The 17,151-nt window shown below is 31.3% G+C and overlaps 1 protein-coding gene across 11 annotated transcripts; it reads left to right on the forward strand.

Annotated features, from left to right (window-relative positions):
• The first annotated feature begins 12,386 nt into the window (after positions 1–12,386).
• Positions 12,387–15,597, forward strand: LOC105794479 (uncharacterized). Of its 11 annotated transcripts, none has more exons than XR_008197550.1 (9): positions 12,387–12,591; positions 12,685–12,746; positions 12,910–12,975; positions 13,048–13,083; positions 13,558–13,641; positions 13,982–14,010; positions 14,451–14,591; positions 14,724–14,805; positions 15,343–15,480. XR_008197550.1 is itself a non-coding variant. In XM_052633134.1 (8 exons), exons 1-7 carry the CDS (start codon positions 12,510–12,512, stop codon positions 14,759–14,761), a joined length of 408 nt encoding a protein of 135 aa, XP_052489094.1. In that variant the 5' UTR covers positions 12,387–12,509; the 3' UTR covers positions 14,762–14,805; positions 15,343–15,597. The 11 variants fall into 11 exon arrangements, 6 of the variants coding, with proteins under 6 accessions (XP_052489094.1, XP_052489095.1, XP_052489092.1 ...); XR_008197551.1 differs by having other exon boundaries at positions 15,372–15,480; XM_052633134.1 differs by lacking the exons at positions 13,982–14,010; positions 14,451–14,591 and adding an exon at positions 13,891–13,930 and having other exon boundaries at positions 15,343–15,597.
• Positions 15,598–17,151: the final 1,554 nt, after the last annotated feature.

A 17,151-nucleotide genomic window follows, 5' to 3' on the forward strand; every position in this document is an offset into this window, starting at 1 on the left:
AAAGTAAAATTCTATCCATTAGAACGACATTTCAGATGTACCTCAGGTTAATTGGAAAAACTATATATAATTACCTGTAATATTTACACCCCAAAGACTATTTTTTTTATACAATATTAGTTCTTGGATTGGGTAACACGGCTTGAACTCATATCAAATGGGTGTTTGACAAGACTTTTAATTGTTGCTCCATTTAAGTCCACGTATTCTTCACAAATTTGGATCTTAGTCTCTATACTTTTATTTTCATAAATTTAATCCTTCTATTTTTCATATTTTAAAATTTAGGTCCAACTGTTGACATAGTTAATTTTTTGTTTGTTAAACTTGGTGTGACATTTTGAAAAAAATTCACTTGATAGCTATGTAACAAAAAAAATGTTCTAATGAACCTAGGTTTAACAAAATAATCTTAACATTGTTAACAGTTTTAATGAACTTGAATTTAGAAATCGAAAAGTAGAGGACTAAATTGCTAGAAATAAAAGTACAAGGATTCAATTTCAAATTTTCAAGAATAAAAGGACTTATGGAAAATTTTAACCTATTTTTAAAAAATATTTATATTATTTTTAATTTAATATTTAATATTTAATAATTTTATGTTTTTTCATTTATTAAACTATTACATATAATCATCCTAACCTTTTTTTTATTGTTTACATCATATGAGTGAGTATTTGATACATTGATAGTGCACTTTTTAATCCCACAAATAGAGTTATTTCGTTTAATTTTTATATATATCCTATATACACTTGTCATCTCTTCAACTTGTATATTTATGTTAAATTCTACCAGTAATCTATCAAATACTTTTTCATTATATATTACTATAGATTTAATTTTTTATTATTAATTACATATATAATATAATATATTACAAACTTATCCTATTTTTTAGGGTTTTATTAAATTTTTGTATGAATTTTTAGTATTTGATAATCACATTGAATCTTAACTAAATTTAGAATTAAATTAAGTTGAGTTAATTAAATTTGTTATGTCGATCGTTAAGGAAAATAAATTGATGTTGACATATCTATGTTGAAATTCTTAAACATGTGATTTTGATATTTTAAATTACCAAATAAGTATTTCGAAAAAAAGATTCTATGGCGAAAAAGTTATGTATGTAATTTAGGACTATAACCCTACTATGTAACTTTATACATTTACCTTAATTGCTAATTAGTCCATCATCAATTAGAAACTATTTACTAGAGTATCTACACATATTAAGTCAATATTTTATTTGATAACTCAAGCCCAAATAACTTTAACCGTGTTAGATTGTTTTTAATTTGTGTTAACCTTTTATCATAATAAGTAAATGATACGTAATTATTCTTATTATATATATGTGACATCCAAATCCAACAATCTATCATTTTGATCATATATTTAGACACTCGTCACCTTACCATTACATGTCGCTTTGTAACTGTATGACTTCAAAATTTTACTATCATAACCAAAATGTATTCCAAACAACTTTGTCCATCAATTGTGTTGACATAGAACCAAAGCTACTTTTGCTACATATATCGTAAATAAATTCATCTCTAATATGTATGTTAACATAAGTAAATAACATAGATCAAGTATGGGTGTGTAGCATAAAAATTACTTTCAATGTGATCTAAGTATGTCTGTTTCCAATTGATATTCTTTAAACCTCAATGAGATCAAAACATGCCAAAGCTAGGGTGTGAATAAACCAAAATAAACATTATTTATATAAAAAAATCTCCTTAAAATATATGTAAACTAAAACAACATAAAATTTACCTATAATATAAACACATTTAAAATTACAACTTTCAATTAAAATTGAATATTCTCAAATGACATTACACGTATATGAGCAATGTACTGATTAAAGATCGTGGGTGGTAGTTCTTTAGTAAGTGAATCCGCAATGATCATGAGGCTTATCCTAATATGTTCTATAGACATTTGACCACATTGAACTATTTCTTCAACAACAAAAAAAATTAATGTCTATGTGCTTCAACTTTGATAAGCTCTTATTTTTATTGGAATTTTTCAACCATAATTCACAGTGTAGTGAAAATTTTCATATCCATATTCCAACAAAATCAGAGTCTATATACTTGATGATCTCAAACTTATCAAACCTCCCATATGTAAGCATGTATTTAGTTTCTTGTTGATACCAGATGACTTGTTTAGCTAGTTTTTAATAATTCATACCCAAATTTCTTAAATATTCTTCCAACACCTCTACAATGTATGCAATATTTAAATGTGTATAAACTTGAGCATCCATTAGATTCCCTACAGTTGAAGCATAAGATTTTTTTATTTTGCATCTTTTTTAACATCAACGATTATTCTTGGGGCCTTGATCAATATTGAACTTGCCTCGTTTAGCAATGGGGATATTACTTAGTTTATAATTTTGCATGTCAGAACTCTTTAATATATTTTTTATATATGCCCTCTATGATAATCCATGAATACCTTGAAAGCAATCTCAACGTATTTGATCCCTAGTATAAAATTTGTGTCACCAATAACCTTCATCTCAAAATTTCTTACTAGAAATCTCTTCATTTCATGTAAGATGCTTATATTGTTATTGGAGAATAATATGCCATTGACATATGAGGCCAAAAAATATGCTTACTCCTACTAAACTTGCAATATATACAATCATCAACCAAATTCATCTCAAAATCGAATGAGACAATCACTTGGTAAAATTTGTAATACCATTGATGAGAGATCTAAGCCCATAAAAGGATTGCTTTAATAATATTTGAAAATTGGACTTTGCATTATCGGATACAAAGTTTTTTGGTTTCACCATATAAATTGACTTAACAATATCATTATTGAGAAAACACAATCTTGACATCCATCTAATATAGTTGAAGGTTAAAATATGTTACTAAAGTTGTTATAATTTTGAAGGATTTTTTTGATGCAATTAGGGAAAAAAGCCTCTTTATAACCAATGCTTTCTTTTGTTTAAAAGCCTTTGGAAGAAAACATGCATTGCATCTCTCCACATTACCTTTTGAATCTCTTTTAATTTTAAATATCCATTTGCAATTAATGGATTTCATAGCTTCTAGCAATGGAACAATGTCACATATATCATTGTCTTTCATGGACTTAATCCCCTTTTGAGAATTAAAACTTTAAATAGACTGATGGAAGTTGATTGGATCATATTTCATTACTCCAATGACAACTTTATGTTTGAGAAACACGATATAATCATCTAGTATTGCACTTCTCCTTCCTCAAGTTGATCTTCTTAGTGGTATTGGTTCTGGAGATTGTAAACCATATTTGTAACACCATTTTCCCAACCCAATCATCAAGTCCAAGCTATAGGATGCCACATTCGTTGCCAGAGCAACTACCATCAAATACACAGTAAAAAAATCATTAAAACATATAATCGTGTCCTAAAAACATTCACATTATGATACACAATTAAATTCGAGCCTTGATCGAGCTTACAAAAGCTCTTTTGTTAACCCGAGCATGAAATATTACCAAACTATAAAGTTTTAAAATTTCAAGGCTGATGTCAGACATCATTTCTTCCACGTCGTGACGTCGCCAAATAGTTTGTCACGTCGTGAGCTGAGGCCACTTAACGTTGCAACGTGACTCATTGTCGATCGACATGTTGGAAAAACGGGTTTAGAAACTGCAACGAAAAATAAGTTTAAGGGAAAAATAGAGTTTTAATTTTTTTTCCAAAACTAGAAATTGGTTGTGATATCTAAAGTAATAAACATTTTCGATTCGTCTAGGATGAATGTTTCGGTTGAGTAGTCTTCTCCGCTATCTTCAAGCTCACGTTTGTTGAGTGTAGGCTCGCTTCGAATTAGAAAATTTTCCACAAAATTACCAGTGGGATAATTTCGTATTTTCTCTAAAGTTTTGAGCCAAGTTGTAAATAAGAAAAATATCTCTAGAAATTTTTTGAAATAATTTCTTCAAGAAAATTTTCTTTCTGTAACTTTCTCTTGAATTCAAGTGTATGAAAAATAATGACTCATGACTCTTTTTCTATAGAGAGAGTTTAAAGAGTTCAACTATAATTAAACTTAATTACTTTAATATTAAAATAATATAATATTTTTCTATAGTGGGATAAATATTAAATTTAACTTAATATTAAATCTATTAAAATAATATTATTTTTGGAATAGTTAATTTGAAATTAAATTATCTCAGTAGGAGTGTGATTCCTCCACTGCTCAATTGTTGAATGCATAGGCGAATCCAGGGGGGTTGGCAGGGGCCACAGCCCCCCCTAAAATGGAAAATTGTTGTTTTGGCCCTTTAGAAAATTTTAAAAATTTAAATTAGTAAATGTAAAATTGCATTTTGCCCCCCTAAAATTATGAAAATTTAATTTAATCCTTTAAAAATTATAAAGAAATAGACTATTAAGAATTGAAATTTCATTTCAGCCCCCCTAAAAAAAATTTCTGGCTTCGCCCCTGACCGAATGACCACCCACTGGCCATCGAAATGTCGCCATCACAGCCGCCGGTACCATTTTTCCCGGTGGTGCAGGTGTGACACCCTACAGCACCCCGAGTCGATTCGGTTCGGGTCAGTGATGGCCCAACCGATCTAGTTCAGCCATCGGTTAGACCGTCAATCCGGTCTCACATACCAGGCCCGGGTCACCTAGTTTTTGGGTTTTGGCCTTGGTTTTGGATTCTCGGGCCCAATTTTCAATCTTAGGTCCAATTTTAAAGTTCAATTACCCATTAGGTCAATTTTCTGACTTAAAAATTAATTGCCAAAAATATTATATTAATTTTAATTAATTTGATTAATTTAATTTTACTTGATCAAAATTAATTTTCCCAAAAATCACTAAGATTTTCCAAATTAATTTTTCAAGAAAATTCTTTAATCAAATTCTCTAGTTGAACAATTCTCACGACTGTCTAAATTAATTCCACATCGAATAAATCGACTCAATTAAATTATATCCAAAGTCATAGAATTTTCTTCTAATTCAAATGCAATTTGATCGAGCTTTTGTTGAGCTAGTGGAGGGATTAATCGGGCATATACAATTAGGCTCGAGTAATTGCAATTATGTCCAGAAGCATTGTTCCATTATTTTGCAATTTACTTAATCATCGAGACAGTTCACAAGAAGTGTCCTAATTGAAAACTCCTTACTGTATACTCTTTATGAACGCAATTCATCCAACTGCTTTGTCTAATGACCTCGTCATGTGTGTGTTACCCTCAAATGATATCCTTGGTTTTTTGAGTTGAATTGAATCACTCAATACAATCCTATTTTATCTCATTGTCACTATTGTGTCTTCTTAATGATTAATATGATCACTATCAATTAATGATTGTGATAAATTGCTTGTTTGAGGACAAACAACCCGTGACCACATTCCATATTTATCAATCCACTCAATGCCAATGAGAAGATGTCGTTAACTCTTTAATCGAGCTATGAATTCTATTGTTTCTAGTAAAGCCATGTCATACACAAGTCATGTACCCAACATATTGGCTACAGGCTCGATCATCTTTAGAGCATAAGCATCCACTTATATCAAAGCACATAAGTTATATATGCATTGCCGGTGACTAACTTAGGATTTAGGTAAATAACACCATAAACGTCACAAGTGAATTAATTGTACCACCTATTCAACCATTAAACATATCATTCCAATACCATGGTATTCAAACCAAACCATTTGATAATTTCCAAACATTTACCTATCTCAAACTTCTTAAAACATACTAAATTATCCCATTTATGCCATTTCAATTTGCCACCACATATCTCAACATATTATCAAAAAATACATATACAATTAGGCATTAACCTTACCAAAATCAAACATTAGTAAAGTTTCAAACTAAAACTATTATTCCAAGTTAACATATACAAACACCTATGCACATGCCACAAAATCGAACTTTAAAATGATTGAAAAGCTACTGAATCAATAACAGGATAGTGTGAGCTTCTCGTTGATTCGCATGACATGTTCTGCAAGTTGACCTTCTACAAGGAAAGGGAAAATAGCAGGGTAAGCATATTGAATGCTTAGTAAGCTCATATGAAATTTACTTAACTTACCTTGACATCACAACAAACTAAACATTTAAACACTTTGGCATTCAATATGGCATCCCTTGGCATACTTTATAGTATCATATGCATATCAACAAATACAACTGATAGGTTAGTCCACTTACATATCAAAACTTATAACACAAGTCATATATGCACAACAATTCAATTAATAACATGTACCAACCAATTAATATTCAATTTGAAAGCATATGTAATTCAATTCATATTCAAATCATTTCAACAATTTCATTTTCATTAGGTTATCAATTTCGCCCGAAAGAACCTTAGTAAATTGAACTTAGATGCATGGGATTATAGTGCTCACACAAGCTGACAGTGATCAAAGTTGCTCACACAAACTGATGTTTATGAATTTGCTCACATAAGCTAACAACGTATCGAGATTATCAGTCCAAGCTAAACCAACGATACATATAAATCAAGAATCCACAACAAATGTTGGATCTCGTGTAACCATGTAAATCTCTGATCATTTTCATATTTGACCCTAATGGCTGCCATACGTATCCTAATCATTTACTAAGTTCACACGGGTATTATTACTGTAATCGTATCATTTCAAACCCTGTAACAGTATATACATGTCTTATTGATCTTATAAACATTCTATTTCCATTTTGGTACCTTATACATGTTCATAAATACTATATATTTCTCACTTCACAATTTAGTCCAATTGATGCAAAAAATCACCAAATTCACATTTAAATAAACTAATAAGAAAAGTAAACACAATTAAATCATAACATGATATAAAATACTAAGTTCCATATGAACTTACCTAGCAAAACAACAAACAAACAAGTCTTTAAGGACTAATCAACAATTTTGACTTTTCCTCGATATCTTTGGTTTGGTTCAATTCTCGATCTATACAATAATTCAGTTCAATTTATCAATTCTAAACATTTTATAACATCCCATTATATGCATGAACCAATTCAATCTCATTTTCTGAATGCCCCTAAAGTTTTTCATTTTATTCAATTTAGTCCCTAAAACCAAAATTGTTATACTTTTCAATTTTGAGCTTTGATTTTGAAACTAATTTCAATTACATCCTTTTAGGACTCTCTACTATCTATAATTACAGAAATTTCACATCAAATATTCAATTTATACACTTTAGCCCTTTTTGGCAAAACTAGTAATTAAACATTACAATCTGGTCTTTTTTTCACATCTAAGCTTAAAATCTAACAATTTAATACCAATTTCTTCAGGAAATCATTAATGTAAACTTTCAAAAACTTTAACAGTTTTGCAAATTGGTACATGAGCTAGCTAAATCAAGCTTCCATGACATCAAATGTAACACCCCAACCTGACCTAGATGTTATGGCCGAATCTGGAGATGTTACATAGAAGGATTTTGAAAATAGAGTCATTTTGATAAATTATCCAAGTTTTATAACCCATATTCGTTTATGACTATTACTGAAAGTGTTATTTAATTAATTCATTTGCCAAAACATAATTTATAGCGGAGGTCTTAGAAACCGTTATATTTTAGAAATCCAGTTCGTATTTTCAGAAAAACCTTTGAATTCGTAAAAACCATGTTTCCAATCAACCATCATAAATAAAGAGTCAAAACGAAATAGAAAACCAAAATAAAAACCAAACAGTTTGGAGAGTCCAATAATTACAAAAACTACAAAAAATAATCCTTAAATAACTAAAAACCATATTTAAAGTCAATTCACAAACTTGTGGTCACCGTGAGACTCCGTCGCACCAATCCGCCTAAGTCTGTGGATTACCTGAACAGAACAGACAAACAGGTGTAGGTTTTCGTAAACTCAGTGAGTAACCCAATAGAAATAGACATGCAACATACACAGATTTTATAATCAGTCAAATATAGATTTGGAACTAAGTCATAATAGATGCAGTTATCAAAATCAAATAAATAGAACAGATACAGTGGGTCCTAGCCCCATCCTTTACACACCATCTCTGACCATCCCATCATACCATGTGGGGTTAAAAACATCCACCCATCCCTACACAACATATAGTGTTGATGTGATACATTACAGATAATATGTAGTCAAGCTGCTAGTTATATAGGCGAAGTGTCGCCGTACAGATCACTTCCTCCACATATACCAAAACCCACCCCAAGCACAGATACAAAATACAGATACGGAATTAACGGATTTAACATACTTATATACAGACAACATGCATACTTAAACAGTATGATCAGACATACATATAGTATCCTACTCAGATCAGTTTATCAGAATATCCTAGCATACAAAATAGGGTTTGGTTAGCTCTTACTGACCCTACGATAGGTCCATAGTCGATTGAAACGACCCGTGTGACCCTAGGGAAAATTTTAGAGTTATGGGCCCACATGCTCGTGTGGCCCACACACCCAGATTGGCCTTATTCGTTTGGCCCACGCGGCTTGGCCCAAAACCCACATGCTCGTGTGGCCCACACGCCCAATATGGCTTAGCCCGTGTGGCCCACACGGCCACACTCACACTATCACACGGCCATGTCTTGCGCACAGCCGCACCTTCGTCAGACACACAGCCGTGCCTCGCACACGGCCAACCACACGGCCAGGCACACACCCATATGGCGTTGACAGAAAGATTTTTTAGCTTTCGTTGAAACTCGATTTTTTACATTTTGGGAACACACCTGGTACGGTTTTGATGCGAAAACTCTCCCGAGCCACTCAGCACCTAAAATTGACCGATAAATCACTAAATTATTCACTTAGATCGATACTAAAACCGAAACCAAGTCGCTCCACTCATTCCATTAACAACCAAACCCTTACCTTCTATCGAACAACGGTAGCTCCACACAACTAAGTCACCGCCAGATGATTTCGAGCCTCTTGATCTTCCCCTAAATGGCATTAACGAGAACCATCAAGAAGAATCACCAACCAAAAGTAATAACTACACCTACTCAGACTTACCGAATCAAATCGTAATCGAGAATTGGGACAGAATAAAGTGACAAGTGCACCACAATGCCGATCAACCAACAAAACACACGGTTTAATAAAAATCAAGGATTGAAGGATGGAGAGAAAAGAAATTTACTCAGGAGAGAAAAAAATAAAGGAGAAGAGAAGAAGAAGAAGAAAAAAGTCAGACAGAGGAAATTTTGAAAAAACAAAATAAATAAAAACAAATAAATTAAAATCAAAATTAACAACCCCCTCACTCCATCCACTGACCACCTTAACCCCCTAGAATTTCACTTTCTCCAAACCTCAAACACCCGACACAAAAATTATCACCCTTGCTCACATAGGGATTCAAACACAAAACCTCCAACACAGTAATTCCTTACCACTTAAACCAATAGGCTCATTTTGATATGAATTTACTAAAGACAAAATATAACCCAACCCACCAAGAACAAGGCTTGAGTAAAAAATAACAAAGTTTCACTACACCAAAACAGACTTTTAGCGGCGTTTGGATAAAAAACGCAGCTAAAGATCGATCATTAGCGGCGCTTTAAGGAAATCACCGCTGAAAATAAGTCAAAAGCGCCGCAAAAAAAACTAAGCCCAACGACGCCGTTTTGTGAGCTTTTCTTGATTTAGCGGCGTTTTTAAGAAAGCGCCGCTAATGCTCAGGGCTTTAGCGGCGTTTTGGAGGAAGTGCCGCAAAAAAATCTAAGCCCAACGACGTCGTTTTGTGAGCTTTCGGAGCGCCGCTAATGTTCAGGCCTTTAGCGGCATTTTTGGGGAAGCGCCGCAAAAAAACCTAAGCCCAACGACGCCATTTCCTGAGCTTTCGAGGATTTAGCGGCGTTTTTAAGAAAGCGCCGCTAATGTTCAGAGCTTTAGCGGCGTTTTTGGGAAAGCGCCGCAAAATCACCTCAGTCCAACGACGCCGTTTTCTGAGCTTTTGAAAATTTAGCGGTGTTTTTATGAAAGCGCCGCTAATGCTCAGGGCTTTAGCGGCGTTTTCGGGAAAGCGCCGCAAAATCACCTCAGTCCAACGACGCCGTTTTATGAGCTTTCGGGGATTTAGCGGCGTTTTTATGAAAGCGCCGCTAATGCTTAGGGCTTTAGCGGCATTTTTGGGAAAGCGCCGCAAAATCACCTCAGTCCAATGACGCCGTTTTATGAGCTTTCAGGGATTTAGCGGCGTTTTTATGAAAGTGCCGCTAATGCGCAGGTCTTTAGCGGCGTTTTTCGGAAAGCGCTGCTAAAAATATTTTATCTTAATTGGTTTATTCATATTAAATAAAATTCAATTTATTTCTAATTGAATATTTAAAATCTTCAGAAAAAAGTAATGACACGTAGAAATAATTTGAAATAAAACACACGGAAAAATTAAAATGCTATTATTTAAAATAATTGTAAGAGAGATAATTATAAATTTGTTTACGGTTTTTGGTTTAGGGTATATGATTTATTTAAGATTTAAGGCCGGTTTAGGAGTTCATATTTTAAGGTTTAGGGAGTATGGGTTTAGGGATTATGGATTAGGGGTTGGTATTTAAGGTTTAGGGGTTAGAGGGTTAGGGGTTTAGGGGTTAGACGTGCTAGGGGTTAAAAGTTAGGGATTCAGGGGTCGAGTTAGGGTTTTGGGTTTAGATTAATTATTTTTTAATTTATATTTTAAATATGTTCTTATATAATTGTAAAAGAGATAATAATAAATTTGTTTAGGGTTTTTAGTTCAGGGTATATGATTAATTTAAGATTTAAGGCCAGTTTAATAACTAATATTTTAAGAATTAGGGTGTATGGATTTAGGGATTATGAATTAGGGATTATGGTTTAAGGGTTGGGATTTAATGTTTAGGGGTTAGGGGTTTAGGGGTTAGATGCTAAGGGTTAGGGGTTTAGGGATTTAAGGTTTAGGGATTCAGGGGTCGAGTTAAGGTTTTGAGTTTAGATTAATTATTTTTTTAATTTATATTTTAAATATGTTCTTATATAATTGTAAAATAGATAATAATAAATCAAATATATTGAAATTATGAGTATTGTTTAAATTATTTAAGAGATATATAATAGATAGACTTTATATGTATTGAATGGTTAATTTAGAGGGTTTAAGGTTAAGGTTTACTTGAGATTTGTTAAATGATAAAATTTTATTCAATTAATTAATGCTTTTATATTTAAAAAATTTAATCTAAATCATTTGATATATTTAAATATTAGTTTAAATAGAATTAATAAATAAGTTAAAAAAGTAATAGATTGATATGGATATTTATGCATAATTATTTATTTTGGAGAGGACCAAATTATAAGAAAAAATACAAAAATAAAATGAATAAAATGATATGGATATATAGGTAATTATTTAATTTAGATAATTCTAAGTTAATAATTAATTACAACCATTTTATCATTTGTTTTCTTATTAAAATGTTTATTTTGAGAGTACTTGTTTTTTATAAAAATTATTTTGTTCAAAATAAATCAATTAATAAAAATCAAAATAGCAAAACAAGCGTCATTTTGTTCAAAATGAAATAGCTAAAAACGCAAAAAATAAATCAATATATAAAAAAAAATAGCGTCATTTTGTTCAAAATGAAAAAAATTAAAATAAAAAATAGCAATAGCGGCGCTTTTATAAATAAATCAATTTATAAAAAATTAAAATAAAAAATTTTTAGCATAGCAAAACGGCGTCATTTTGTTCCAAATGAAAAAAAATTTTGCGGCGTTTTTTGGAAAACGGTGAGCAAAAAATAAATCAATTTATTTAAAAAATAAAATAAAAAATTTTAAGCATAACAAAACGGCATCATTTTGTTTAAAGTGAAATAGCGGCGTTTTAAAAAAAAACGCCGCAAAAATAAATCAATTTATAAAAAAACAAAATAAAAAAATTTAGAATAGCAAAATGGCGTCATTTTGTTCAAAATGAAAAAAATTTTGAGGCGTTTTCGAGAAAAACGCCACTAAAGGTAAGCAATAGCGGCACTTTTATAAAAGGGCCACAAAAAGTAAATCAATTTATAAAAAATTAAAATAAAAAATTTTTAGCATAGCAAAACGGCGTCATTTTGTTTTGAAATGAAAAATTTTTTGCGGTAAAAAAACGCCGCTAATAGTGAGCAATAGCGGCGTTTTATAAAAAAATGCCGCAAAAAATAAATTAATTTATTAAAAAAATAAAATAAAAAATTTTAAGTATAACAAAACGGCATCATTTTGTTTAAAGTGAAATAACGACATTTTTATAAAAAACGCTACAAAAAACATTTCTTTAAAAAAATTAGCACCATTTTATAAAAATTCCCCCTCCGAAATCCCCAACTTTCCCCCTAAAATTCCTAATCCCAACTTTCCCCCCTCCGAAACGTCTTTTTCTTGTTCCTTACTAATGCAACATATTATGTTTTTTATATGATTAATTTTTTCGAAAACACTGTCATGGCTATGCAAACCGGAGTAGGTTTGTCGAAGATCTTGATCTTAGCCGGCGCCGGTACCGTTCCAACTGAATTTCTTACTTCAATTCTTCTTTTTTATTTTTCTTACTGTTTTAATTTTGACTTCAACTTGTTAATTTCGTTTTCAGGTTATACGGGTACTGTCCTCCTGAAAAACGGTAAATTATTGGACATATTAGGCGAATTGCAGGTTAGTTTTGATCGTTTTGTTTGTTTTGATTTGCTAGTTTCTCCCTGCCGTATGATTCAAATATTTTTCCTTTGGATTTTGTGTTGATTGACTAGGTTTCTACTTTTCATTCTTTTTCGTCTATTAATTTTAGCTTTTAACTCCTTTTTTCCTGATTTGGCAGTCACTGGTGAAGGGACTCGAAAAATCGGGGGAGCAAGCTAATGATTCAGATGCACTTCTAGCTCAGGTATATGAGGAAATAGAGCTTAAAGTTTAAATCTTTTGGTTGTAATATTGATCTTTTTCTATCAATTTGTAGGTGCGTCGTTTGTCAACGGGAATGGGGATTCTGGCGGTATTTTCTTAATTATATTTGCTTAAATAGTAGTTCTTTTAGGCGCATATATGTGAAACCAGTTTATAATTGCATTAACGGGATTAGATGAACCATTTTCTAAGTGGATTTGCTTTGGTTGTATTAGTAATACAGAGACCTCGCAGGTAATTTAACCAAATAATTTAACCAAAAAGCAATTTAAGTATTTGAATTTTGGTTCTCAAAAGAAAAAAATAGTGATTTTAATGTTAATGGAGTGTTTCACATAGTAAATAGTTAATAAAAATAAGCATAAATTCTGTGTTTTGTTTTAATGTCAATGGAGTGTTTTTAAGAAAACAATTTCAGTTGGTTCACTTTCATATATAAGTCAGTTTCTAAATTACATTCTTTCTCTTCCAGTTTAATTGCTGCACGGCAAGATCAACTTAGTTCAGTCTGCTATATGTGTCTTTTATCTTTTTGTTACTAATGATGTTGCTCTTGTGACAGGAAAAGTACGTATTCAAACACACCCGGCCAAAAAGACTAAAATCACTTAGAATTTATGAGTCACATGTTGGAATGAGTAGCCCAGTATGCATCTCCCTTTTCCTTGGCATGTAGCAAATTGTTAGTCAACTCTTCCACAAGTTCAGTTGCATATGGTTTTTCTAATTGTGAAGGAGGATCATAATAAGTTCTATAAAATCTTCATTCAATGCTATAATATGTGGGATCTTATTTTATATTCTATTTCTTTCTAGACTTGTTAGAATAAATCTTCCTCCTAGGCATTAGGACTGAAAGTAAAGTAGTAGTTTTTTAATAAAATACATTTTACAGGAGAAGGTTTCTTTACATGTGCAGTCTTCTATTCGTCAAAGTTGAGCATCCTGTTTCTTTCTCTTCACTATATGAATTGTTCTGTTTACAGGATGAAGATTCATTTATGATATGTATAAGGTGATTGTTGTGCATTTTAATTTCCTAACTATGAGTAGTTGATATTTAATTTTGTGATAATCACACTAGATCTTTCTTTATACTAGTTTTGGTGGTGATGGCATTTCTTAATAAGCAGAGAATATTTCTAAAGTTTAGGTTTTAGCTTCGGTGACATTTTCAAGAATTAACCTTGAAGCTTTGTTTTAGCTACTAGTTAGTTCTCCTGCAATTTTTTCGAGTTTTCTTGATGATGGATTGAAAAAGATACGAAACATTGCAAAATTTGTTTGTTCTCAAATGTTCGCCTCTATTCTGTTCTTTGCAAGTGATGACTGCTGCGTTGTGTTTAATGTTTGTATCTTAAGACTGATCATTAGGATAGCATGGCTCTGAATGGAATTGAGGCTGGTTATTTTGAGCTATAGATCTAGTTGCCTTATTTACTCTTCTTTCAACAGTGTGCGAAGAGGTTACCTGCTCGGATGACTAGTTAGATCAGATAGCTTTCTTGATTTTTACTTAAACAACATTGTGAAGTTGATTGTTCTGGCAATTATCATCTTTGAAATCGACGGCAAGGATTTACATTAGTTAAAAAAGTAAACCTATTTGTCATTCACCATTTGAGCCCTGCATCATTTTTTATCTTTCCTTTTTTTTATTTTTTAGTTTTTATTATATTGATTTTTGGGCAGCTATAATAGAAACTCCTCTTTTTTTTTTCCTGGCAGGGATTAGGACCTTATTCAACCAGCATAAAAAAAGTTGAAAAGGAGATCAAGGAGATGGCAAAGAAAGTAAACGATTTATGTGGTATGTGTTTCTACTTTTTCTAGTGCTTATGTTTACGAATCCATTTGCTGGCTTTATTTTTCTGTTTTCACTTATTATTTGGAGTTAGACATAGGATTGTGTTTAGGCATATATTTTGGCTTGTTTTTTTTATGTTTTTCTTTACAGCATCTTGAATGCAATAAGATACATTTCTATGTACTATATGCATCTTTGCCCGAAAAGAAAAAAAAAGGGGGGTCTATAAATGTTTATATTTCCATGTAATAATCTGCGCAAACGGTTAATGTTGATCAAGCGTAAGCTAGCTGCCTGGGAAATATACAACCTTCTTGTCTCTAAATTCTATAATTTGCAGTATCTAACCAGTTTTGAATTGGAAATGCTTCCCTAATGCCATTGGCACATTTGTACAATCTCTCTACCTTTCGTTCTGCTTTCTCTCTATAGCATTAGGTGTTATTGTCACACTAAGCTATTTCTTAATGAATAGCTTGTTTAAAGATTTTGGCTTCCTCCCTTCCAGTTGTAAATATTATTTCTTAATTGTTGCTTTAGGTACTGATGTATCTTCTTTCAAATGCAAGATGGTGGCTGGAGGAGTATAAGTTTTATGGGTACAGATTTGATGGTGTGACTTCAATGATGTACAAGATTTTCTTGATTAAGTAAATGTATTATATCTTTTATTACCAAGATTTACTTGATTAAGAAAATGAATTGTATGTTTTATTATCTTGCATATGTATTATTTATTTTAGTTTTGATTCTAAATTTTATTTTTACTTAAGAGTTCTAACTTTTGGATTTTAATTGTGTTATTAATTTATTATTTTAAATTCTAAATTTAAATTCATTAATATTTAGTTTTAAAGTTAAAATTTTCGTAGAAAATTTCATTTAAATAATATTTTTATTTATCCTTAAAACATAATATAATATTTATCATAGAAATAAATATTATTTAAAAAAAATATTTTTTTTAAAGATATGTTTTTAGCGGCGTTTGTGTGAAAAGCGCCGCTAAAGCTCTTGATCTATAGCGGCGTTTGTGGAGAAAGCGCCGCTAAAGGTCTTGAGCTATAGCGGCGTTTGTGTCGAAAGCGCCGCTAAAGGTATTGATCTATAGCGGCGTTTGTGTGAAAAGCGTTGCTAAAGGTATTGATCTATAGCGGCATTTGTGGAAAAATCGCCGCTAAATGTCCTGATCTATAGCGGCGCCGCAAACGTTTGTGGCAATTGCAACAGCGGCGCTTTTAAAAAAGCCGCAAATACTTTTAGCGGCGCTCTGTTTTGGTGTAGTGTTTTGGCATGAGGAGACTTGAACCCAAAACCTCATATACACACCTAAAATACTTAGCCACTAAAACAAATATACATTTTTGTTAAATACTTACAAAAATAGAAATAAATTATTTAGAACGTTACATCAAAAACATAAAAATGACTTGAATTACTTTAGAATTTAAAGACCGAAAGCTTTGAAGCTTTAACAATGGCTTCTAGGTTTTCTTTTGTTTTCATTCGATGGAGCAGGAAGAAATAAAAGATGGCAATCATCATTTTCTTTATATACTTTGTTTAACTTTTAATTAATCACATTTAACTTAATTAATATTTAATTAATTATTTTTAATCTTAATTAGGCAAAGTTAGTGGATGGCAACGTCCATTTCCACTATTGAATAAAACAAAATGATTTAATTACCATTTTGATCTCTTTGCAATTTAAAAATTTATAATGATGAGACTTTTACAATTTAGCTCCTGTACCTTAATTAACTATCAATTCAACAAATTTACTAGGTCAAACTTTAATATATTTCTATATTAACCTTGTATTTATTAAATATTAAATATTGAAATTTATAGAGCCAGTTTATGAAAATGAGGTTCCGAAATTGTCGTTTCCGACACCATTAAAAATCGGGCTATTACAATATTCTTCTAAAATGATTTCTTATACTTGAACGGAAGTTCAATGAGATTGTCTTGATCTAAAGTTATTGTCTGAACAATATCAAGGACAATAGATTGTGGAATTTAATACATTGACACGTTAACTAAGAAAGAATCACTAGACTTGTGAAATATGAAACTTTAAGTTCACTTTAAGAGATGAATCTTTCACAATGCAAGTCTTGCTTGGAATATAAATTGACCATGAGATCTTTTAATGCCAAAGTATAAAGGTAAATCAACTACTAAAACTTGTGTATGTAGATATACGAGGCCTCATAAAACATTAGTGTGCGAGGAGGTATGTCATATTAGATCATCAAGAAAAATAAATTGATGTGAAAGCATATTTAAATCTATTGGCATGTTGAAATCCTTAAAACGTGTGATTTTGATCTCAAAATTAGC

This window comes from Gossypium raimondii, chromosome 7 (genome assembly GCF_025698545.1).
Source record: "Gossypium raimondii isolate GPD5lz chromosome 7, ASM2569854v1, whole genome shotgun sequence".
Lineage (NCBI taxonomy): Eukaryota > Viridiplantae > Streptophyta > Magnoliopsida > Malvales > Malvaceae > Gossypium > Gossypium raimondii.

Coding starts and splice junctions, on each gene's coding strand:
- LOC105794479 (XM_052633132.1), top strand. CDS start 12,510: ATGATTAATTTTTTCGAAAACACTGTCATGGCTATGCAAACCGGAGTA. Junction 12,747..12,909: donor ACATATTAGGCGAATTGCAG/GTTAGTTTTGAT, acceptor CTGATTTGGCAG/TCACTGGTGAAGGGACTCGA. Junction 13,642..14,723: donor ATGTTGGAATGAGTAGCCCA/GTATGCATCTCC, acceptor TTTTCCTGGCAG/GGATTAGGACCTTATTCAAC.